This window comes from Euprymna scolopes, chromosome 2 (genome assembly GCF_053919585.1).
Source record: "Euprymna scolopes isolate OS-2025 chromosome 2, ASM5391958v1, whole genome shotgun sequence".
NCBI classification, from domain to species: Eukaryota; Metazoa; Mollusca; class Cephalopoda; order Sepiida; family Sepiolidae; genus Euprymna; species Euprymna scolopes.
This window is the reverse complement of record NC_136483.1, coordinates 99054215-99079344: the sequence shown is the minus strand read 5'-3', so window position 1 is coordinate 99079344 and position 25130 is coordinate 99054215. Positions and strand designations below refer to the sequence as shown.

Genomic DNA, 25130 nt, shown 5'->3' with positions numbered 1-25130 from the left:
GTATATCAATGCTAGCAGGAAGATCAAACGTTGCTCGTGATTGAATGATGATCAACGAATGTTTCGCCTTCCTATATTTTATTGAAATCGGTGGATTCGCTCATTTTCCAATCAAATCGATTAATTATTTACTCTAGATGGGAATCCACTACGATGCACTGGAGGAAGCTTTACATGTCTCCCCATAGTATCTTAGTCAACAGTACATTGCAGTTTACATTACACTGTAGAGAATTTATTGTTTTGATAAAATTGTATACATATAAGGCTTGAGCAAAAGTCAGATACAGTATGACCCTGGGATACGGTAGCCCTAGGATACGTTTTATTTTATTATTTTTTTTTGTTTTTCGGGTTACGATATGGAATACGGGTTTTTTCGGCCCCCGGTTACGGTATTTGCCCTGCCTTACGGTGTTATGTTATTTGATTATATACATGTGTTGTGTATTATTGCAAAAGAAAAATAATGGGGGTGAAAAATAAAGGCTAGTTGTAAAAACTGGAAAAGAAAAGCACAAGATATTCTAGTAAAAATATAATAAATTTATAACTTAAAATATTGCAGCATTAAGAATTGACTATTTAATGTTATAATTGAATTAAAAAAAAATTCTTAATATTACAATATTTTAAGTTATAAATTTATATTTTTTACTAGAATATCTTGTCCTTTTCTTTTCTAGTTTTAACAACTAGTCCTTTATTTTCCATGTTTAAACATAACCATATTACTTTTCATGCTCGTATTTTTCTATTGTAATCCATGATTGTTCCAGGCTTCAAATAAATTCACTTGTTCTTTGTTTAATTTCAATCTTATTTTATTGCCCCCATAAACACATATGTAATAACAATGTGCGGCACTCGTCTGCTTTCAGTAAAATCCCCCCAATTATGTCCCTTTCATGCTTTCATTCTCTGTTTCACCTGTTACTTCTCTTTTCGAATTAGTAGCAAGAGTAGTCGCTGAAGCGACGTAGTTATGGAAACCAATCATAAAAAGCGTCGCTCGCCTCCTTACATATTTTTACGATTTTGACACTAGAAAATTCATAACTTAGTTTTACTGAACGAAAATGTCTGAATACCCTTTACGGAAAATTTCAAATGTTTAGACCCACAATTGGCTGAATAGTTTGCTAGAGACTGCAAATGTCAAATCTTTTGAACTTTGACCCATGGCAGCCAAATTTTTGTGAAAAACCGATTAAAAACCTTCCTCTGTTTGAATACACTGTATGTAAAATTTCAAATGTTTCGATCAAAAATTGGCTGAGTAATTTGGTAGACTGCGAGGTCAATTTTTTTAAAAACTTTAACCCCAATTTCGACCCCTTAACATTTATTGTTTTGGGCTCAAATCAAACTAGACAGTTTGATCCATGTCCAAATGACGTACATCTAAAATTTCAAGTGTTTAGACCCCAAATTGAAGAAGTTTGGTAGAGGTTTCAAAGGTCAAATCGTGGAACTTTAACCCCTTGACAGCCAAATTTCTGATTAAAATTTCCGATTAAAAAGATTTTCCCAAATCTCAATACCCCTTATGTCAAATCTGTACTGTAGACGTAAAATTGACAAATTAGTTTGGTATGCACACATGCAGACAATTTCACTGTTATAGATATATAGATTTGTTTAAATCTAGGACAGTGTCTGGAGTGAATATGTTCGTGATGATTGAGATAATTCTAGCTAAGACTAGGATAGACAATTTTAAGCATCTCTGATTAAGGTTGACCAACGATACCCATTAATCTCACACTTTTGATTAGCCTTGTGCCTAATTTGTTAAATTTGTAATTAAAAAAAAAAAATTTTGTGTAAATAAATATTGCAAAGTATAGTAAGAAAATCGATTCTGAAAAGTCCATATGTATAGACACATTAAGCACTCAAGGTCAATCTCTAGTAGGCGTTCAAATTCTCTTCTAAGTAAGAACAGTATAGACACGGAAATAGTATTTAAGTCTTATCGTGCGTGAGCGTGGTTGGTATTGCTTCTACCCACTTAAGCTAGTGACGTCAATGCCGTTTTGTGATATTGATTGTTGAATCGGAAAGGATTGGCCTTCCGTTGACACTGACAAAATGTTTTCTTTCTTCCCATTTATTTTCTCCTCTTTGTATTCCTTTCTCTCTTCACTTTTATTTATAGCGAGCTCTACTAATCTGTTCCCGCTTTTAATTCTAATGGGCCAATCGACTTTTCATGTAGCACCAACAACATTGACTCAACCTCTCTTACCACTGACTAACTCTCTACGAAATCCGTCTTTAACAAACTAGCTCTTTACAGATACTCTTTCCGACACTCAATTGCCCCTCTCGGCTCCTATTATGACACTATCACTCTCTGGGGAGAGTTACTTGTTTGAAAAACGTCCCGAGAACGCAACCAGCTCCCCGGGGGTGGGGGTGGGGGGAATAAACGATATCAAACGATAGGCTCATGGAAACAGCAACACAACGGGCCTAAATGTCGTCGGCTATAACCGGCTTGCATGGGTCGCTTCTTGTCTTTATTGCGTCGTTACAGGCATCTTTCCGCCGTCGGCATTAATGGCATGCTGGAATTTAACGCTTCCACAAAAAAGAAAAAAAGCGAACAAATGCATTTTTATAAAAATATAATTTATTAAAGATCTAACAATGAGGAGCATATTTTTATAAAGACCAGTTGAAATCAGACCCATGCTATGTCGCGTTCGCCGATCCTAGAATCCAAGCTTCAACTATTTTAAAACAATAGAATTATATTTAATTCTCTCTTTCAATAGATAAGTTTCATCGCCCATATTTTGTTTTTCAAATTATGTCAACATAACGTTAACTGTGCACTGGATATATAAACACCTGTCAATCTTCGTGTGCCGACGGTTCAACCTTTAAAAAATGTATCCTCACTGAAATGTGTGTGTTTGCCGACAAGTGCAGACCAAGTGAAGCACAAGGTTTATTAATGTAGAAGCTCCCGGCTCCCTCAAAAGGGGCGCCCTCCATTGTGCCACACTATCAAGGCGCGCTTTGCCCGAGCACTAATCTAGTGTAGTGGATTTTTCCCTCGGCCCTAAAATTGTCATTTCTGGAATGGCATCCCCCCCCCCGTTGGCTACGATATGTTGCTGGTCCTTTATATTTCTAGAAGGTCCACCCTCCCAAGGTTTTATATTCACTTTTGAAAAGGGGATAGTTTATTGCTAACCGCCTGAGGCTCCTCTACATAATGTAGCCAGATTTTGTGGACACCCTGTGTGTGTGTGTGTGTGTGTGTATATATATATATATATATATACACACACACACACACTATTTGCCAGAAGCTCATCATTTTCGATACGAGGAACTATCGCTCGATTGATTCAAATATTTTAACGAATAAGTGAAGGAGATTTATGGGGCGATAATTTTGCGGGTCAATTTTTCTAACTGAAGTTCTTAAAAAGACAATTTTCCAGCTATCAAGGAAGCAAGATTTGATAAGCCATTAAAGTTTGTAGAGGACCTGTGCTTGCTGTGAAGAGCATTTATTTATTACTATAGTAGGGATAGTATCTGGTCTCCATGCTTTGTAGGTGATTTTTTTTTTTTTAATCCTAGACAGCCGGATTTTCTACTGAGATTTCACTCAGAATAACTGTTCATAAAAATGTCACTTGACTTAGAATTAGGAAGAACACTTCGTATGAGCATTATGGTTTTGTAAATAAGTGTCTGCCATCTTACTTCGTTCTGTCCAGGGGAGACAACTTTTTCTTTTAGTATAATTTCCTGTTATTTCCGTATATAGCAATAACTAAGCATCTGCAGAGAATATCAAAACTATGTAGTTTTCCCTTTCTTAACCTAAACCATCGCCATTCTTTCATTTTTTTTTTCTTCAGTGAGGTCGCTAAATTTGAGATTGTAAATGTTTAAATGTTATTGCTTGAAATTTTATTTAAAAATTTTATTGCATCTGGCTTATTCATTGTAATTAGCATATACATTTTTTTTTCTGTAAGCATATATGTATTAGTCTTTGAAAAACATAAGTTATCCTCTGTAAAAAATAAAATAAATACCGTTTTTCAAATCTCTCGCTTTACTATTGACCAGCTTGTATATGGTCTTTGAGCCGATTTCTTTATTAACTCGTTTGTTTATGCGATCTATTTCTGACTTTCCTTCTCTTTTGAATCGTCATTCATAATATATATAACTGACACATTTTTTTTTTCTTTTCTGATTCAGGAAACCTACGACAGAATTCGAACTCTGACCTACTACGATGCGGATATTTTCATTCTCTGCTTTTCACTGGTCGAACCGAGTTCTTTTGAAAACCTTTCGTCCAGATGGCTGTCTGAACTGAAGCACTACCGGCCGCAAACGCCGTTCATGGTAGTCGGAACGCATCTGGACGTCCGGGAAGAGATAATACAGAAAGAGGGCATCCCGGCGACCCGGGGCCACACAAGCCGGAAAGAACGAACCTTCATTACGCACAGAAAAGCGAGCAAGTGGACAAAGCGCAACGGTGCTGTGGGCTACGTCGAATGTTCCTCCCTCACGGGAGAAGGGGTTGACGACGTCTTTCAGATGGCCCTCTGTCGCGTGGTTGCACCGAAGAAAAAGAGGTCGTTACGGCGTTTCTTTTGGAAAGTGTGAGTACAAATGAGTGTGTGCGTGTGGGGGTTATTTTTTTTCTTTTTTTGTTAATTTCTTATGCCCCGAATGTGCAAGATTGTTGCGCGTGAATGATCGATTTATCGCGGATGACGTGCTGTACCTAATGTACCAATCAATTGATCGATAACCAATCGAAGTGTGCCAATCCTTTCAATAACACTGGGCAACTGGATGGACCAGAATTCAGATGCCATTCGTCTATTATAAATCGATACAAAGACTGGCTTGTCCAATATTGACTAGTTTAGACCCAGAGAGAAAGAATACGGCCAAGCCAATCATTTGCTCATCAATAGGGTTTATAATCTTGAGAAAAATTGGACATATCCTTTACAATCTTGTTTTGGGGATACTCATAGGAATATTTGCGACATTTAGCAAATACTAGCAGGTCGCCCAGCATTGTCCGGTCGTAAAATGCGCTTAAATATATTTTAATTTATGAAGATTACGTATTATTATATAGACAATTCTGTATCGATTATTATATTCAGTATAATATATAGTGGTGAGATCAAAACTAAAAAAAAAAAGACTTGGGTGCAATCTGCTAGAATGAAAACCTAAATATACAACTCTTCAGCCTCATTTTTTAGCCTCTGAGCCACGCCTATACCTATATATAATATATATATATATATATATATATATATATATATATATATACTTGTTTATTGTTATATAAACATGGTCACATCCTGCTGCTACAAATAGCCACTTGTTTCAATCAAACAACAGATATCATCAGGCAGCGACTTGACTATTCAAAAGTTCAATGAATAATGTTATTAATGATTATTCATTGAACTTTTGAATAGTCAAGTCGCTGCCTGATATGTTGTTTGATTGAAACAAGTGGCTATTTGTAGCTGCAGGATGTGACCATGTTTATATAACAATAAACAAGTATTATCAGCTCTTTTTATGTAGCACTATCTAACAACCTCGTTGAATTCATTAGTTCATTACTTTTGAATAAAAAAAAACCCGAGTATATATATATATATATATATATATATATATATATATATATATATATATATATAAACTCTGTGAACCGTCTGATTCTAGCTGATTGCACTCAAATCATATATTTACTTTTGAAATCATGAGCATGTACTGGGTACAATATATGAAATAATTGACTCTATAATAATAAATACGAAATCTATGTAAATTCAAATATATTTAATCGTATTTTGCGACTGGGCAACGCCGGACGGCCCTGCTACTATATATTATACGTAAATTCACCTGTCATCCCCCCTTTTTTTTCTTAAGATGTAATTGCCTGCTCGTCGAAGACAAGATTCTTGCAAGGGCACCCGGTCCATAGTTATAATTATATAGATATCATTAAGATCTCAGAGTAGGCGTATTATGTAACTACTGTTAGTCTCATAATCTTTTCACTATTTGATCGCTTCTCATTAAAGGTAGCCACTTCACTCCCCACGAGGGCAGTTTGATATAGAAACCATTTTATAAGGTAGAAGGGAATCCAGCTTTTCAAAAAAGGGGCACTATGGATTGGGACACAACAATAATAACAAAAAAATGCTTTTTAGAGAAAGAATTTCTTTCATTGACTAAGAACAGAAAAGATGAAGTGTAGTATCAGAACAGGTACTATACTTTGCTCATAGCCAAAACTTCCAATCAATTAAACATGTCATACAAATAACAACAAAAAAAAATCATTGAAGATGTATAATTTGTATTTCAGTAATCAAACTATCGGTCTCATCTTTGTAAATTATCGCTACGTTTTAGCCGATATAACTACCGAACTTCAAATACTTTCTATCGAGGGTTACGTTCGAGATTCTATGTAGGTTTAAGAATTCAACAGGAAGATTGCGAAGATAAAAAAAACGCATGACTTTGAAGAAAATCTTTTCATTGGCCGGAACGTTGTGAAAAGCTCACAACCAAAAATAGCAAGTCGAATCGTATAGACAAATTATTTGTTGAAAAATAACAAGCGAACCTTTTGGCTAGTGTAACGTTACACACGTGTTAAAATGTAGGAACCCGACACGTTCTAGACTCCACCGCAAAGGTGACAGACGAAGAATTGGAAAGCAATTCAACTCGCCGGTTCAGGTTTAAACATTTTATTTCCACCTTTTTAACGTGATTGTGATCCTTGACCGTTGCCGTCTCTATCGTGATCATCGGTCTGTGCATCCGTCATTCTTTATATATTTTTCTTTTTCCTTACCGTGACGTCACTTCTCACACGGTTCTGTCATTTGCATACGATTGTCCTACGTGTGTCTGCGCTCTGTTACACTGGAAGCAAGGTGTGACATTTGTTCTGGTATTACTTTATCTTTTCTGTCTTCAATCAGTGATGAAAAATCATAAACTAAGGCAATTAAGTCTTGTACCAACCCAGAATGCCCCTTTTCGAGGAAATGGATTTTTTTCCACATTTAAACAAAAAAAAAAAAAAAAAAAAGTCTGTTTCTGGATAGGCAAATTAATAGCAACATTAGGGCAAAAACAATCGGTTAAAACTGAAAATTACGAACACTTGATCATTAAATTTAAGCATATTATCTCATTCCCGGGTGGATATCATGAACGCTTTATTCTTGATGATTCTAGATAATATCTAAGACAAAAAAACAACTACTTTATTTAATGTAACAGTTTTATAACATTAACAACAAAACAGATGTAAAATGTGATATGGTAATTCGTCTTAGACAAAACATTCGAGTAATTCTAAGAAAAATTTTATTTTTCAACTACTTCAGTAAAATAGTTACCTCCCTTTAGAATGAGTTACGCTTCCGGATTGCCTCTTTAATGTTTATATACAGATCGTGTTCATCGATCGAGAATTTATCCTTTCCTAACTCCCCGTTCACACGTATGCAGTAACAGGCATTTGGCTTAAATAAGTGAGTTTAAATCGGCGACTGATACGTGACTAGATCCTCAGCAGTTCTGTTACGTGATGTAGAATAGAAACTAAACAAAGCGTTCAAACCGGGGGAAAATCGTGCTTCATCCTTTAAGGGTTTCGAAGGAATAATGGCAGACTGGAGGCACATTAAGAACTGTATTCGACAGCACATAAAACCCAGAGATCGACAGAAAACTTCTGTTCCAAAGAAAGGTATCTTTAGGTACACACAATTTTGACCGAACTTCCGGACTTGCGCAAACTAGTTTGCGTAGACCTATTTTCATGTCATAAGACGCAGGCGTCTTTAATTTTAATATTATTTGTTAAAAGTGGCTTTATATAAACAGGTATCCATCTTTTTATGTGATTGTGCAGTACAAATTTATGTGGTTGTGCAAATGAATTTCGGGTAAAAACACTGTCACGTACTTACGTGGCATTTCGAAATGAATATAAATTACAAAAATTACGAAAAATAATCCAGCAGAAAAATAATTAGAAGGAAAAAAAAATGATTATCGAGTTATATTGTATGTTTTAATGTGGGAGTTGTACAACTAATTATGACTGACTTGTCTCCCTTGCTTTCTTTGAAATTCGCCATTGAAAAAAATAGAGAAATGTCAACCGCTTTATTTTTTTGTGTATGAAAAAAAAAAATAGACCAAGCACATCTCTAATTCGTAATTTTTTTTTTAAATTAATACTAATTTAAACACAGTACGTAAATACGTGATGGCATTTTTATTTGAAATGTATTTGTTCAAAAACTCATATTGCACAAGCAGCAATAAAAGACTCTTGAAGAGTTACCGAAATCCTCCTTTTTTAGTGGACTCTCAGCAGGCCTGAGTTAACCCCCAGTGGAAGTTCCAGATACATGCTGTTTAAAAATGGACTAAATAAATAAATAAATAAATAAATTCTGAGATAAAGGACTCTATGCAATAGTACGAAGCATCACTGATCATTAAAAAAAAAACAAAACAAAACGGATATTCTTGTGATGCATCCACTCAATCTACGCATTTAATAAAAATACTATTTTGAACTGAAGCGCGAAAGACCGACCGGTGGACAAACCTCTCACGGAGATGGACGCATCTAGAAACTCGATTACCTGCCCTTTGTAAAGACTTTCATACAGATGGCAGCTGTGTCCGTATCAATTCATTATTTTTGTTCAGATTTAATCAATGAACTTGTTTTTTTTTTTTTCATGACATTTTTTTTTGTTTTATTTAATTTCTGTTGCAATTTTTTTTTGTTCTACAAAGGACATTTTTCCAAAGAATGTTTTTACTTGATCAAACAAAATATTTAAGAAATAAAAGGAAAAATATTTAAAATATGTACATAAAATAAATGTGTATTGTTTCTCTACGTTTATCCAGGCAGGTAATCCGGTTCCGGTGACATGTATCATCGTCGAAAGATTATCATCTGCTAGATGTAGATCTTCAACGATTGTGCTCTTGCCTATGAACAGAAGACAATTGTACTTTTTATGTTGGCATATCACCTTTTGTATCTTTAATTTTCTCTCTCTCTCTGCACGATCTCTTGCTAGTTCCTTGTCTGTCTATATATGCTCTTTTGCCACGCGCGTTCTCATTCTTTTGCCTGCCTGCCTCCTCTCTCTCTCTCTCTCTCTCTCTCTCTAGTATAGTTTTAAAGGTTACACACACACACACACACACACACACACACGTGTGTTTTGTTTTTGCGATACGTTTTGAATGAATTCAATTATTTATACGAAAGTGCGTTTTTACCTAAATGCGAGTGAATAATTTTCCCTTTGACCAATTTGGTACCTCCAAATGGGGAGCTGCATATATATTGTGTATAAATATAATTGTCCACTGAAGCGTAGACGACGAAACACGTGTCAGTGGATAATTATATTTAAAAAAACATATATTACTTAAGTCCTTCGTTGAAAAATTATTTTGCAAGTAAGTTGATTCCTTTCCTGCACTCGCTAGATACATTTACTTTCACGAATTTACAATAGTCATAATATTATTTAAAGGATCATTAGTTTATCAACTGGTTCAAGGATTTATATTTGCGTTTTTTTCCCTTTTCTCTATACACATTCTTTTCCTCTCTCTATATATATATACACACACTCGTTTGCCTCCTTTTCTTTTTACTTATACTCTTTTGTGTATACCTCAACTTGGCTTTCTCCCCCCTCTCTTTCTGTGCTTTCTTTTCTCCACCCACTTTGCATCACAATCACTAATTTCTCCGCCCTTTCTTTTTCTAGCTTTTGCGCCTCTTGCTTCTGAATTCAACCCGCGATGCCACCGGACGATTTGTAAACCCTTTGTGAAATGACCCCAATAAAATAACTGCTGTGAGTCCCCACCCCCTTTTAACAATTAACTGGGATGAGTACTTATGCAGAATACAGACCGTGCTCTTTTTATATAAAGATTTTCAAATTAAATTAATTTAAAAAAATTTTTTTTTTTATTGAAATTGTTAGGTAAAAGTACAAAATGGCGAAAAAAAAAAAAAAGCCCCCCTGTCCTTATGTTTTAAGATTTTTTTTTCTTTTTAAATAATAACGTTATTAAATCAGCACGGTTCGTATTATGCATAAGTACCCTTGACTGCTTTACTTACTAGTTTTCTGACTGCCAGCACGATGTATTAACATTTGTTATATATATTAGTGGATAAGTATGGCAACATATTAGTAAAGGTTTTGATATGAACATATCAGTAAAGCCAAACCAAAATATTTCATATTTCTGACTCGGATGACCTTTCATTTTGGTGTAGATAATCGTTGTTGCACCCAAAACGAACGCTTATCTACACAAAGTGATTATGGCCATTAGGCTCTACTTTAATATCTTTGTGGCCTTATACTAGTCTGTTAACATACTTATCAACTATTCCATTTTGCCCTAAATTATTTGTATTAAACTTATATATATATATATATATATATATATATATATATGTGATTTTGTTCAAAACTAATGAGTAACCGTTACCAAAGATGCATGTACTAATTAATCGCATGTTATCAGCTAATATATATATATATATATATATATATATATATATATATATATATATATATAAAAACAGCCGTTTTCGCGGCTTAACACAATCTTCTGTAGAACCACTATCTTAGTTTTAAGCAGTGTTGTATTCTGTGTGAAGCGATATATTGGAATATTTATTCTCCGATCGTCGCAGTGATTCTATCTGGAAGCCACGTGTTGAACAATCTTAACTCTTTGCAGTCGGAAGCCGGATTATGACAGAATATTCATTAAATCGATGCATTCAATTCTGCAAATTACTTCAGGAAGAGAGGTTGGTTATTAGCCTAATTGATAACTTTGCAGACTACAGAATTGACGTTAGATTCCAAACCCCATCGTATCTATTATGTTCAATTGCTCGCCTTATACCGTTGCGGAAAGGCACTATCACCCCCCGCCCTCCCGATACCCTTCCTGTTTTTGATCGAATAAAAAAAGCAATATTCAGTGCATTGTATACGATATGTATTGCATTAAATAACCGAAAAGGCTTGACATGCCGTATTATAGACGAGTAGAATGAATTTCCCGATCTGGCTTGTTGCATCACAAATTCACAGGAACTTGTATTTTCATTTTTCAGATTGACCATGTAGAAAGTCTCTCTACATAACCAGCCTAATGCATACGTTGTTATTTACCAAGTAACTATCAAATGCCATTTCGATTTTCCTTCTCTTACATGATCTGGCTTGACTAATAAGAGCTATTAGTATATCAGCATCGCATTTACAAGATAATAGGATAACAGTTGATATTAACCTTATAAAACACTGAATTTTAACCTATACTGTTTGATAAGAGGTACTGAAATATATTTAAAATTTTACATTGGTTTATTCATTTTTACAATAATGATAGTAATAACTATTTACCCGGCGTTGCCCGAAAATATTGTTTACGAATGAATGGAAGTCTATTTTTGGTGACTTTTCTTTCTGCACCAAATCATTTTGTAAAATAGAAAATTTTTAAAAACTTTCGTTATAATACTTAACGCTAATCAATTAATAGTAAACAACAAAAAAAATGTCGTGTAATTAATGTGGAAACTTCCCTTTAATATTTACAAAAAATATAACTTAAAAAAAAGATGTTCTTGGTTCAAAACTTAAGGGAAATAACTCATTACATGATTACTTCCCTTTAATGTCTGAGATTAATAAATGAATAAAGGAAAATATTTTCAACTCTAACAATTTTCCTAGATAGCTTTAGTCTTTTCAGAAAAGTTACAACTGAAAAATATCGCCGTAGGAGAAAAAACAATACAGAAAATTAGCCTTCATTAAATCCAGTATCGATATGCCAAACATGTTAATTAGGGTCTGCTTTTAAAAATGTGGCAATGTAATTTTGTATGTTAGATAATGATTATTGTGTCCAAACTTGTCAAGGTCATAACAATCCTAGGTTTATGTACGTAGATTGCATACCTAAACAAATAAAATATACGTTTCTAATATGCCGATTCAAACTCTATTATTAGTTTGATAGTTTCAAACGAAAATTTAATTTACATAATTCGAATACTGTTCTTACCTTGTGTATTACTGTCCCAAATTTTCGGTCGATGTAACCGCCGACCTTTTTCATGTGTATATTCGAACTCGGAAATGTGAACGGAATTTCGAATGGAACCCTTTATTTAATCCACGTGGGGAGCATGCTCTTGTTCCGTCAGCCATGGCTGATTAGAAGTCTTAAGTAATATATAATTATATTTTAAATATCATCAGCGTTCGACAAAATACACCCGAAGTAGGCCGGAAGTTACATCGACTGAAACGTTGTAAATAAAGAACATTGAAGATGAGAACAGTTTTCTGAATAATTCAAGTACAAATTATCCGTCTCCTCTAAAAAGCACAAATTAGAAAAAATAATTCTCTCCCTCGTGTGTGTGTGTATATATATATATATATATATATATATGTTACCTTCCAAAATCCAAACATTTATTTTTCATGCAAAACAGCTCCTCCATCATATTAAAATTTCAGTACGCATTTTACAGATCTGTTTCGTTATGCAGAAACAAACGGATATGTCAATAGTCTCTTTTGTATGCATATACGCTTCAGAAAAATGAGAAATTCTTTGTTTCAATATATATATATATATATATATATATATATATATATATATATATAGCTGTACTTATTCAGTTTACGACTAAATCTATGGCAACTTTGCGTCAGCAGGTTCAGCTAGCAGCCGGAAGATGTCAAAGCGAAGACATTTATTTCAAAACGCGACCTTTGCTTTTCGCCGTGTTAAGAATGGCTATCTATTTTGAAAGCAGTTCTTAATATGGAGGGAAAAGGGAAGGTTTCACGTTGTTACAGTTTGTTGGAAATCATTTCTGGTTAATTCATTTTTTTTTTTTTTTTTAATTTTGCGCTTTTATTGAAACTTGTCTTCTGACAGTTTATTAGCTAATCACTTCGGCATCTTTCGGTTGCTTACGTAACCGACCGGAGATTGTCATAAATTAGATAAGTACGACAGTGGCTTGAAACAGATCTTCATTTCCATATATTTTACGAAGCCTCTTCCGTTCTTATTTCAGTATTCCAGAAACCAACTGCTTTTGCCTATATACTCGTTTGAACTCCTTTTGTTCCACAAAACATTCAGTTTGATTAAGACCCTATCCTATATGATTTGGCATGTTTTTGTTCTAAAACCAAGCTAGATGATGAAATTAAATTATCACTAAGATCCTCTGCAACAGTGACTATCAATTAGATATTGTTGAATTTACTATTAAAAATAAAATGTCGAGTTTTCTTACAGTTTTCCAAGTGTCAAAATAGCTAAAAATGATTCTTCGAATAATCCATAATTAACTAAAAAAAAAAAAAAATGAACAATCTGGAGGGTGGGTGGATTTCAAAAAGCACCCAAGAACGCATACATGAAGTTATGTATGATATGAAACGAAATTGGAAATTAGGAGGTTTCAATTATACCAATCATCATAGAAGCTTAAAAAGTACATAGCAAGCATACCCGGTGAACCAAGTGCAAGTGAAATACAAACGATTGCACTGAAAGGGACGGCTAGAATCCTGAAAAGATATCTTGGTTGGATTCGCTAAAATGTTAGACATCTGGTTAGATGCCCCGCCCCCCCCCCGAATAAAAAGATGAAGAAAAATGGAAAAAAAAAAGTTATGAGACGTCGGAACAAACCGGTGCGGTTCCAGAAGTACGTTTACAATTTAGATTACCAGATGTCAGAATTAGCGTAACGGGTAAATTGTATTTACATTAAGCATTAATCCCCCCCCCCCTCCAAAAAAAAAAAAAAAAGTTACCTGCAGCCGCAGCCGAGATTGAACTCATTACACGAGTTTGTAATGTAATTCAAATCTTGTCCGTAGCTGAATACTTGATGTTTCACTAGGGCTATCAAGGGTATTTTTTTTTTATCGTGACGCCATCACTAGTACATACGGCGCCTCGCCTTCCCAAATGGTACTAGCCAGGCTCGACGTTGCTTAACTTCAGTGATCTAGCGAGAACCAGTGTCATATTGTGCAAGCATTTTAAAATGTTACCCGTTACATATGTAATGCTTTTGTAGGTTGCAATGTTTTAATGAAGATAACTTAGTGTGTATGTCTGCATATATATGATAGAAAAAATATATAGTGATGTATATAGGTTTATTGATCAATTAGAAACGAGGGAATACATTACTGTATGTAGGGGTTATCGAAGCTCTTTATGCTAGGCATTTCGAAGCCTAAAGCTTATCAGAAGAGGAGGGAGTGCTAAATAACAAAATATGGATGCAACATCTAGCAATAGGCATATTAGGGGATCGTGTATAGGGCTTATAAATTGGAGGGACAGAGAGGGTTATTAAGCGGATTATCAGATAATTATGGCACTAGAGTGGCGTTTTAACGGGATTGGATTGTAGAAGAACGGATATACTTTTGGAAATAGATGTTATGCTATGAGATTTCATTAATCAATTAGAGTCCAATGAAAAAGTAAAGTAGTGAGCTGTACAATAAAAAATAGAAAAAAAGAATAATGAAAAAAAATGTGAGATAATAAAAATAAAAGCAAAAAATAAATTGAAAAAAAAAATTGAAGACTAGGCTAAATGAGTTGATGAATAGTGTTAAAAGGGTGCTATATGGTAATGGGATGATCGATACAGGTGAGATATAATCAAGTAAAAGCAGTAGATGTGGTTGGGAATGAGGGTAGAATCATAAAAGAAAAACATACAAGCAATATACTGTCGGATTATAAAGTTGCTATTAATATCTTTTCCTCTTGCATTTAACATTCACCTGCATATGAAGCTTTTTATTATATCGAAAAATATTTTCCTGCGATCCTTATATACTTTGATCCCCTTTATTCATATATATATATATATATAAGAACTTTAGTTCCTTCAGCTATAACCAAAGCTTATGAAGAATTCTTGATAAAATTATTTTTTTTTAAAATAGATTGTAGTGTCATTAGCAATAATCGAAACCAAAATTTATGAATAATTCTTGGTAAAATTATTTATTACAAGAAATGGAAGTACATAACAATTAAACGACCCGGATGCAAGCGTGACACAGAAAATAACACACTCTATCGTATTAATATATACCAACTAAACCAGACAATCGATTTGATTGAAAAATGGACGATTTTAGATTTCGATGACTAAAAAATATAGGATTGTGAAACCTTTGTTGATCATCATTCAATCCCGGGCAACGTCGATTCTCATTACTAGTACTCTATATTGAGAAAAAGAACACTATTATAGTTAAGTGAAACTAATCAAATATATTAATGCATACTTAACCTATTTATTTGCATATTTTCTTTAATGTGTAATAATGCAGGCGGCAAGTCAATGTTAAATTTAGATTTTTTTTATTTTTTATTTTTTTTTTTTTTAAGAATTTTGAAATGATAAAAGTTAGCTTTTATGTATTTATTTCGTAAAATTATCTACATTATTAGAGCATTTTTGGCGTCGATAGTTTCATCTTAAAAAGAAATTATAAATGTTTGTTGAAAACTCGAACATTATAATTCAAAGAAATTTTTTGCTTATCAAGGCCAACTTATCTCTAAGCAGGGCAGTCGGGTTAGGCCACTGCAACCTATGCGGCGCAGTGCGCCTTTCGCTGATTTACTATTTAATTTTTTTATTTTATTTTAAAAATCTTTAACTTTTAGTTTTCCCTACCTACACACGCAATCAGCTTTGCATAAGGCCTCGCAATAGCTAAGGCAAGCCCTGTCTCTGATTGGGCCGATTTGATGAGGGTAATATGATGTCGAAAGACCCTAAACTCTACGATGACCCAAGAAAAATACGGCACTGACGGTATCCGATTGGCGTACGACACACACACACACACACACACACACACACACACACACGAACCTTTTGATAATACCTTGTAGGCTACCATTTATCATGTCGACTGTGAATCATGAACTTACCGTTTTCTGCCATCTATTTTATTCCCTTATGTAAATAATAGAAATCATGGACCCCCAAATTATTTAAGTCCTCTTAGAAATACTAAATCACCGAGCACCATTTTCTTCTGATGAGTTTGGAAACATTTATTCATGAAAATCAGATATTTTCTTTTAGTTACGGTTGGCCAACAGTTCTATAATTTGCATATATGTCAACATTAAATATAACACTGAAAGGTCGGTCCTAAATAACACATAATTATGTACGTTACTCCATCTCTCCTTAAACTGTCCCAGTCTACTAATAATCAACAAATAGTGTCAACGGAACATGTGTATAGTTTACATGTCTTATTCTAGTCAGTTTCACACTTTTTATTTGTCGTGTTTTCTGCTGATTTTTTTTTTTTTAATTTACATCATATATTCTACATCTACACCCTCATTGGCACTGCTGGATTAATTATTATTAAACTAACACAATTGGACGATTCGTTATTCTATTTCATCTCAAAGGACTTTGAAGAATGTATTTATTTTATGTTTAAACGTTTTTTTTTTGCTTTATAAAATAAATTTTATGAATAAATTCTTTCATTTTTCTTTTTCTTTATTCTTAAATACAGATTCGGAAACACGTTGTTAAGCAGCACCCTAAGAATGTGTATTTGGAAATCTTCAGGCTACTGTTCTCATTTTGAGTGTTATTTTCTCAACGTTTCGGCCGATGAAATCTACGACCTTCTTCAGTTGTATCTTGTCAAACTAGGGAATCTTTCTGTCGAACTCGAGGAATCTGCGTAGAACTTTGAATGGCACTCTTTATTTGATGCACTGAACCTATGACGTAATGGATAAAGCACTTGGTACATTCAGTTGTAAGTTACTCTTTTGGAGAGTGAAAGGTTAAATATTCAGTGCGGGTGATATGTAAAATACAATTGCGTATTACTTTGGATTTCTACCCAGTCATGGCTGACGAAACAAGAACATGCTAGCTCCGTGGATTAAAGAAAGGATTCCGTTTGAAATGTAGATTCCTCAGTTAGACAATATACACCCAAAAAAGGTCGCACTTTATATCAACCGAAATATCGTGCCAATAACACTGAAGATGAGAACAATAGTCCGGTTAATCCAAATAATACGAATTATCAATCTTCATCAAAAAGATTCAGAAATGCTTTAACAATGTTTCTCGTGAATACGAGATTGATATGATTATTGTTCTTATTTACTTGCCTCCTCACGAGGGCAGAGTTAGATACAAGGTCTGTTTTAATGTGGGGAAAATCCAGCTCCCCCAAAAGGGCCACTCTGGATAGGAACAAAAATAAAAATTACCTCAGTCTAGAAGGATTTCTTCTCCACTCACCAAGGCCAGAAAAGGTGAAGTGTAGTATCAGGACAGATACTACACTTTTTGTCCCTAAAGCATCATCCTTCATCTCGTATGAATCGGATAATTATCGTTGGCACTTGTTTCCTCGATATCTTCATATTATTTCTAAAAAGACATCGAATACTTACGGAAAAACTGAAGGTTGCCAACATTTCTAAATTTCTGTGGAACAGACTGGATTCGAACTTCGCACACCCAGGTTATCAGTCTTCGTGTCGTTATTTTATTTTTTTTTTTTAGCAATCATCACCTTGATATCTTGTAGAGGAAAGGCAATAAAAAAAAAAAATTACTGTCAACCCATAGAAAAAAATAAAATGAGCTTTCATGACGGACATCGAATTTGAAGACTGGTAAATATAGTCACTGATAAAGGTTGCTAATGGGAACGGTGCGTGGGGAGTTGAGCAACAAACTGAGGGGTCTAAGTTTGTTGCCGTTAAGGAAGTGACGCGTGTAATGGAAGATTTTTCGGCTGACTGTCACTGTGTTTAGACCTATATGATTGCAGGTGCATTCCTGACGCTGAGAGCAGCAGGAATGTTTAAAAAGCATATTTGAAGAGACAAATTGAGACTCTGAAAACACAATTTATTAGACGAATGAATTGAACACATCTTTAATAATTACTAAAAAAAACAAAAAAAAAAAACAAAAAAAAAAACAAAAAAAAACAATTTGATTAAAGTGTCTGACGAGTTATCATTAACTAGGGCTAAAAAATGGAAACTTTAATAAAGGTGATTTTTTTTTTTACACAAAATAGATTTCCAGTAAGATTTGAAACATTATCAGTATATTATGTTCCGTGATCGTTACAATAAAAAAAAAGAAAAGAAAAAAAAAGTGCTTAAAGTTACATTAAAATTGGTGTATTACCTGAATTTTGGTGAATGTTTAAGTAAAGGGGGGGGTCAATTTTGAGCATCGGCCATTGATTTTGCACATACCTAAATTAAAGTTTCTGACTTGGGTTAGTGATAACTCTGGCTAGGACAACAGAACATTTTTTTTTATTGTTTTGACTCTCGAGTATATATCCGTTGATATCATATTTTACATAGTGATGTGGTTTTCAATTGATTAACTGTGTCTGTGTCGGATATATACAGTAGAACCCCCAGAATACGGCATTAAAATTTAGTAACAAAATACAGTACAGTATATAATAGACATGCATATAATCAAAAAGCACCGTACGGCGGGACAAGTACGGTAACCAGGGGCAAGGAAAACATATTCCACATCGTAACCCGACAAAAACGGATCCTAGGGCCACCGTATCCCGGGGTTCTACTGTACTTAAGTCAAAATAAGCGTAAGAATATTCTGTTGTTCTAGCCCTTATGATAACATAGTTTTAAATACAAATGACGAATTTTAAATATGGAGGAGTATAAGAAGGCTATAGCAATGCAGGGAACCAGGTGTTGAAGTGATATGACATATAAACATTGCTATAACTTTCTTATGCTCCGTCATATTTTATTACTTTCCCCTTTTAAAAATTTTAATAAAAAATTGTGTTAATCTATACTCCCCCTTAAGTAAAAAAAAAAAAAAAAAAAAAATTACGAGTACCATGACGTAAATATCGTAATAAAAATCACGTAAATTGATCAAGCAATTTTATTTTCAAAGAACATCTTTAAGCGCTTAATTCATAGGCATTACGATGATGTACAAGAGTGGGTTTGCACTCTATATTTGATATAACTATTTTAAGGAGTAAAGTGGTGATGAATCTCAAAATGTCGTAGCGAGATCGTCGACCCGCCATAAAATTTGATTAAAAAAAATAAAATAAAACTAATCAATTTTCGTGATTTATTTATTTATTTTTTTTATGGACAAGCATCCAAGAAATTTATTACGCGAATATCATACCCGAACGCCACTTGAACAATGAAACAATTTTATTACAATTAACCAATCGAAAATTGAAACTAGTTAAATAATAAACTAAATGAAACGATGTTAAGTAAAAAAAAAAAAAAAAATTGTTAAAACTTCTTTCCCCCATTTTATTCAAAATTCAATTTTTTTTTCTCAGATATTTGCACTAAATTAATTTGATTCTTCCCCAGTGGTTATGTATATTGCTTTCATATAAACTTCAAATGTATTTATGTAGTCTCCAAACTATGGTTAAAGTTATATATACTGAAAAATAGTATGCAGAATTAATGTATAGATGTGATACTCGTGACGGAAAGAAAATATTTTTAACAATTACGTAAATGGATCAAAAATATATATTTTTGTTATATAACTGGAACATTCGTGGGAAAGTATATTAAAATGAAAACAGATTTGAGTCGTTTCAACACTAAAACTAATTATACAGTCTGTGTTGATTATCTTCACTTCATTTCATATACATAATGAAAAATTTATTGACAAATGTGTTTTTATAAGGTTCAGCGAACTAAGTATTATGGTATCCGTTCGATGCGCAGTTATGAATACAGATTAGTCACAACAATACTTTATAAGTATGGTGGCTTTCGTTAAGAGTCGCACTTTATTTTTTACTAGCGGGGGTACCCGGCGTTGCCCGAGTGTTTGTTTCCGGGACGGGGGGGGAGTTTTAAAAAATGTTATGGTAGGTAAGTAGGAAGGATCAAACCCGGAGTCATGAGTAAAAGTAGGAAAATAAAGTGTGGAAAAAAAAAACAAAAAAAAAAAAACAAAACATCTGCAACGTTAACAGTTCGGCCACCAAGAAAAGTCCATTCCAGTTGTTTAGGAAAAAAAAAAAAAAAAAAAAAAACCGACTACGGTAGGTCGGCGCGAACGTGAAAATATAATGTGAATTGTCCAGCACGCTAACCACTACGCCACAGAGCACTGCAGCTTAGTTTAGTGATTTTAAATAACTTCACATGAAAGAACTACGAAGCCAAACCTGTGTTCTCTTCTCAACTGTTCCTTGTGAACGATCCCCAAACGGTGTTAAGTGGTGGTAGGGGGAGGAGGAATTTATTAGAGAGAAAATATTTTACCACTTCCATTGATCTTAACCGATTTTGGCCGTGACTTCTCAGCAGAAAAAGTATAGAAATCTAAGATTATCGAGGAATTTGAGAAATAATAAGCCTATAACACACCTCAGATATTGTTCTGCCGTTTGTGCATATTATATTTGCATGAAATATCTTGATTTTTAATCCTATTAAGGTCAAAATCCGACGGGAAAAAATGAGTTCATTTTATTTATATAGAAGAAGATAGATAGATAGAAGTAGAAGATCAGAAGAAAGATAGAGAAGAAGAGAAGAGATAAAGCCATTCGGCGGAAGTGACGTCAGACAAATTTTAAGATACGGATGGCCAACACTGTATATGATGCAACTTTTTTTTTTTTTTTTTTTTTTTTTTTTTTAAGCAAAAATAAGTTTTTTTTTATATTTAAACTTTTACAAGATTATAACCTTCATAATAAAATAAGTTTAAAAATCAAACATCAAGTGTTTGGTAATTTTGTTCACATCAAACATAAAAATAGAACTGCTATTCATGAATATTTTTTAAACACAATCTCGTTAGAAAAAGTTATATTTTTTTATAATGGTTATATTTTTGTTTGTGAAAAAAAACACTTGATGTTTGATTTTAAAAAATATTCATAAACATTTTTATGATAAAGGTTATATTTTTTTATAAAAGTTTAAAGACCGTTTGAATAAAATTGATAATTTTTTACCTAGTTTCTACCTTAACATTTTTAAAATGATAACCTAGTATGCTGAAAACGAATATCACATTTAAAATTTCCGAAAATAAGTTGTTTGCCGGATATAACGTGCCCCGATCCATTTTGTCATCTCTGGTAATATTATACAGGTTCGAGCCACGTTCGATGATCCCAACAATTAATTCACGGACCTTTCCAGGGACACAAATTTTATCGGATGGATGGGCGGTCTATAAAGGTCTAGACCACTTCGATCATGGAAAGTATCAACATGATGAAATTATTGATTAAGAAAACTTCGTTGACCCGATTGACCCATCAATACACAGACAAACCATACAAGGTTTATTGTGCTATTGTAAAACCAAAAAAAAAAAAAAACTCAATAAAAAAGTTGGAAACAGAAAATTTTGAAATGCATGTGGAATTTATGTGGCGAAGAAGGAAAAAGGGAAGCCCTTCCCCGTATGATCAAAAGCATTTGTGAACAATATAAAAAAACAATTGTTTATATTGTTTAAAATTGAAAATAAGTTTATATTGTTACAAATTAAAAAAAAAAATCTGTATGTATTTAATGTTTATTTTAAGTTCTGTCTATATTTATTTTTGAAAAAGTTCTTATTTAAAACCGTTAACTCTTGAAACACCAATATTATTGTTTACATATTGTTTGCATAGTAACATAATGGTGATTTAAGGAATTTCGTTTGTTTTATGTGATATAGGAATTGAGAAATTTGCTACTCAATCTCCAATCTTTATTTGTAACGCAAACCAATTAAAAAATATTTTCGTTTTTATTTGATATTTGCTTTGTTGGTGTAGAAAAATAAAATGTATAAATCAATTTTAAAAATAAATAAAATCGGAAAGAAACGTTCCGTGCATTGTCAATTAAAAAAAAAAGGCTTTGTTTTTATTTATACAAGCGCAGAATTTTGGAAGCCGTAAACCGGATGGACTGTTTCAACGCCCAAGCAAGACGATTCGAGTTTTATATTATAATAGTGATAAAAGAAATTAAATCTGAAAATAAATTCTAGGTTAATGCAAGAAAAAATAAAACTAGCTGGACCTGAGGAAATTCCACAGCGGACTCTTTCATACCTAATACATTGATGTTGGCATTCTGAGAATGTTCAGCGTAAATGGAAACGCCTGAATAAGATTGTAGCTCTTTTGTTAAAACTGCAAAAGTATTTATCTAAGCTAGCAGGGAGGCCCGGCGTAACCCGCTCGTAAAATATCCTTAAATATATTTTAATTTGTGTAGATTTAGTGTATATTTTTGTCAATTTTCTATCGATTCCTATGTATTGTGATGTTGTGATTTTAAAAATAAAATAAAAATATATCCATATAACTTAGGTGCATCAGCTCAGCCTGAACAAAACTTACGAAGAAAAAAAGTGTGTGTGTGTATATATATATATATATATATATATATATATATTATATATATAGTTCCTTCAACTATAACCGAAACCAAAACTTCTGAAGAATTCTTCGTAAAATTATTTATTACAAGAAATGGAAGGTCATAACAGTTAAACTAGTCACTGGGTGGGGGGGGGAGAAAAAAGATCCAAGCGTGACTCACAAAATAACACATACGCTATCGTATTAATATGTAGAATAAAAAGTAAATAAATAGTAACAATGGACGTTAACATTTGGTAATGTTGGATTAAATGTCCACTTTAAATATTGAAAAGAGTGAAGACCTACCGGGGACATCCTAAATTTGGAATGTTGTTTGTTTTTTAAGAAATTATACAAATGATTAAGTAGCCGACGAGCGACAAAATATTACGTTTTTAATAGCCAATGGAAAACTTATTTATCTAGATGTTAATTAGCAAGTTAGTCCTGTGGTTGGCTAATTTAAGAGAGTAGAACATGGACGTTGGGGTTAATTTCGACAACCTCGTAACTCGATTATCTTTTGTTCTTTGGTCCTCGCATTTTTTCTGAAAAAGAAGGATTTACTGCTGTTTTTTTTTTTTTTTTTGAGGTCGGAGGCTACCCACCTAATACTTATCATGGTCTAGTTTTTGATCTTGAAGTGTTTTTTAGTTCCTTACATCAAATAGCTTCGTGCCCTGTCTAGAGCGATTTCCATAAAAAATAACTATTTCATTTTTACAATTTATTTACTGAAAATATTGTAGTTAATTAACAATTTTATTTTATTTTAGATTGTTTCCTTTTTCTGTTCGTTAGTTTGAGACTTATTTTTCTTAGGCCATTCAGCAGTGTCCGAGTGATGGCGGGGAGGTTAGCCTTTCTTGCCCGATCATCCCCTTATAAGTCATCATTGTTATCTGTTTTTAAATGGCTGAGGCTTTTCAGCAGTCACCGTTGCTACAGTGTATCAACAGACCTCTGGACCCTCTTTACTCCCGTAGAATTGCAGTTGTTTCTTTATTGACCAATCTCCGCTGGTTCTCAATTTCAACATTAGTACCAGAAAATCGTCCCTGGAGTGAGGACGTGTTCGTGTGCTCCTTCGAGAAGTGTACTTGATTTATCAACGTATATTAATCACTCCATTTACGGGGAAAAGCAAAGAAAAGAGGGTGAGAAAACTTTAATACTCTTTGGCTTAACCAGAACAGGTTAATTAAAAAGTTCAGAATTTACTTAGACGAAATTATTTTTTATTTTATTTTTTTCTGTCCCCCGTCTGTAAGTATACATTAAAAGTTTCGACTGGCTCCTTCCGAAGAAAAATTCCCCTGCGATTAATTTGAAACTTTCCTATAGAAGAAAAGGAAAGAATTTTCTTTTCAAAAAAAGGAAACGAACTGTTTTTATTTCAGTTAGTTTTGGCGAAGAAACTCTAAGAATATATCGGAATAAGGTTATTGTAAAAGACATTTGAAGAGTTTTATGAAAGACATTTTTTTTTTATTTGCATGCCTTTTAGTTTTCAGCCTTTTCTTCAAATAAGACCACTATTGTTTTTTTTTTCTTTTTTGGAAGTAAAAAAGCGAGGTCACTTCCTGTTTTTCTCAATTTGTTATCGTTGTGGACGATAAATTAATCTGTTTCGCTCGAGGCGATAATTCATTTAAAGAGTTCTCTTATAGACTTCCCCTTTTATGTATTAATTTTGCGTTTCTTTGTTTGGAAAATTAAAATTTAATGTATTGTGTATTACTTTTCTGTATTACGTTTATTCTGTATTGATTTTATGTGTTTCTTTAGTTTTAAATTATTACTTTTACAATAAAAAAATAATATCGATTTTGCTTCTCAAAGCATGGTTAGCAAGGTTACTTGTGCGTTTGGAAGAAAAATACTTTTTTTTTTTTCATTGTAATAGAATAAAATTGGATGTAATTACTTTCAGGATTTAGTTTATTGTCTGTTCCTTTTTAATGTTTCTTTTGTGTAACATTTTTATTTACGAATTTAAAGATGAATTTTGACGACGACACCAATCATTTATATATATATATATATATATATATATATATATATATATATATATATATAAAGTGTATTGTATCTACATTTGTTATTGGAAGTATTTTCCACTAGAGCCCTGTATTTTACAGCTGTTCTGTTTTTAAATCCCCGAAACAGCTATATGGTAGGCAAATGAGGATCCCCGTGTTCTATTTACCAATTGTAACTAAGGTTTCTTTTTTCTTTCATCTTTATATAGTTGAATTGTTTTGTAATTGTAGACGTTTTTTCTTTTGGAAGTCGGCTTATGCAAATGCTAAGTCTGTGATAGGTTAATCCCCCCCCCCGGCGAATTTAAACTGCATTCTTTATTTTTATTTTTGCATTTTTATTTTTTACTCAAAGCTTTGTAGCAGAAACAAATGGAACTTTTTCTTTCTTTCATGAATCAATGCCTCTCCCCTGTGCTATTTGGCCACATAT

General features: G+C 33.2%; 1 protein-coding gene across 1 annotated transcript in view; it reads left to right on the top strand.

The window, feature by feature from the left end:
• Window positions 1-5207, top strand: part of LOC145293316 (cell division control protein 42 homolog) — a 47418-nt gene extending 42211 nt beyond the window's left edge. The window contains exon 3 of the mRNA XM_080139964.1: window positions 4237-5207. Within this exon, the coding sequence (XP_079996090.1) occupies window positions 4237-4653 (417 nt within the window). The 3' untranslated portion in view covers window positions 4654-5207. The remainder of the gene's footprint in view (window positions 1-4236) is intronic.
• The last annotated feature ends 19923 nt before the right edge of the window (window positions 5208-25130 follow it).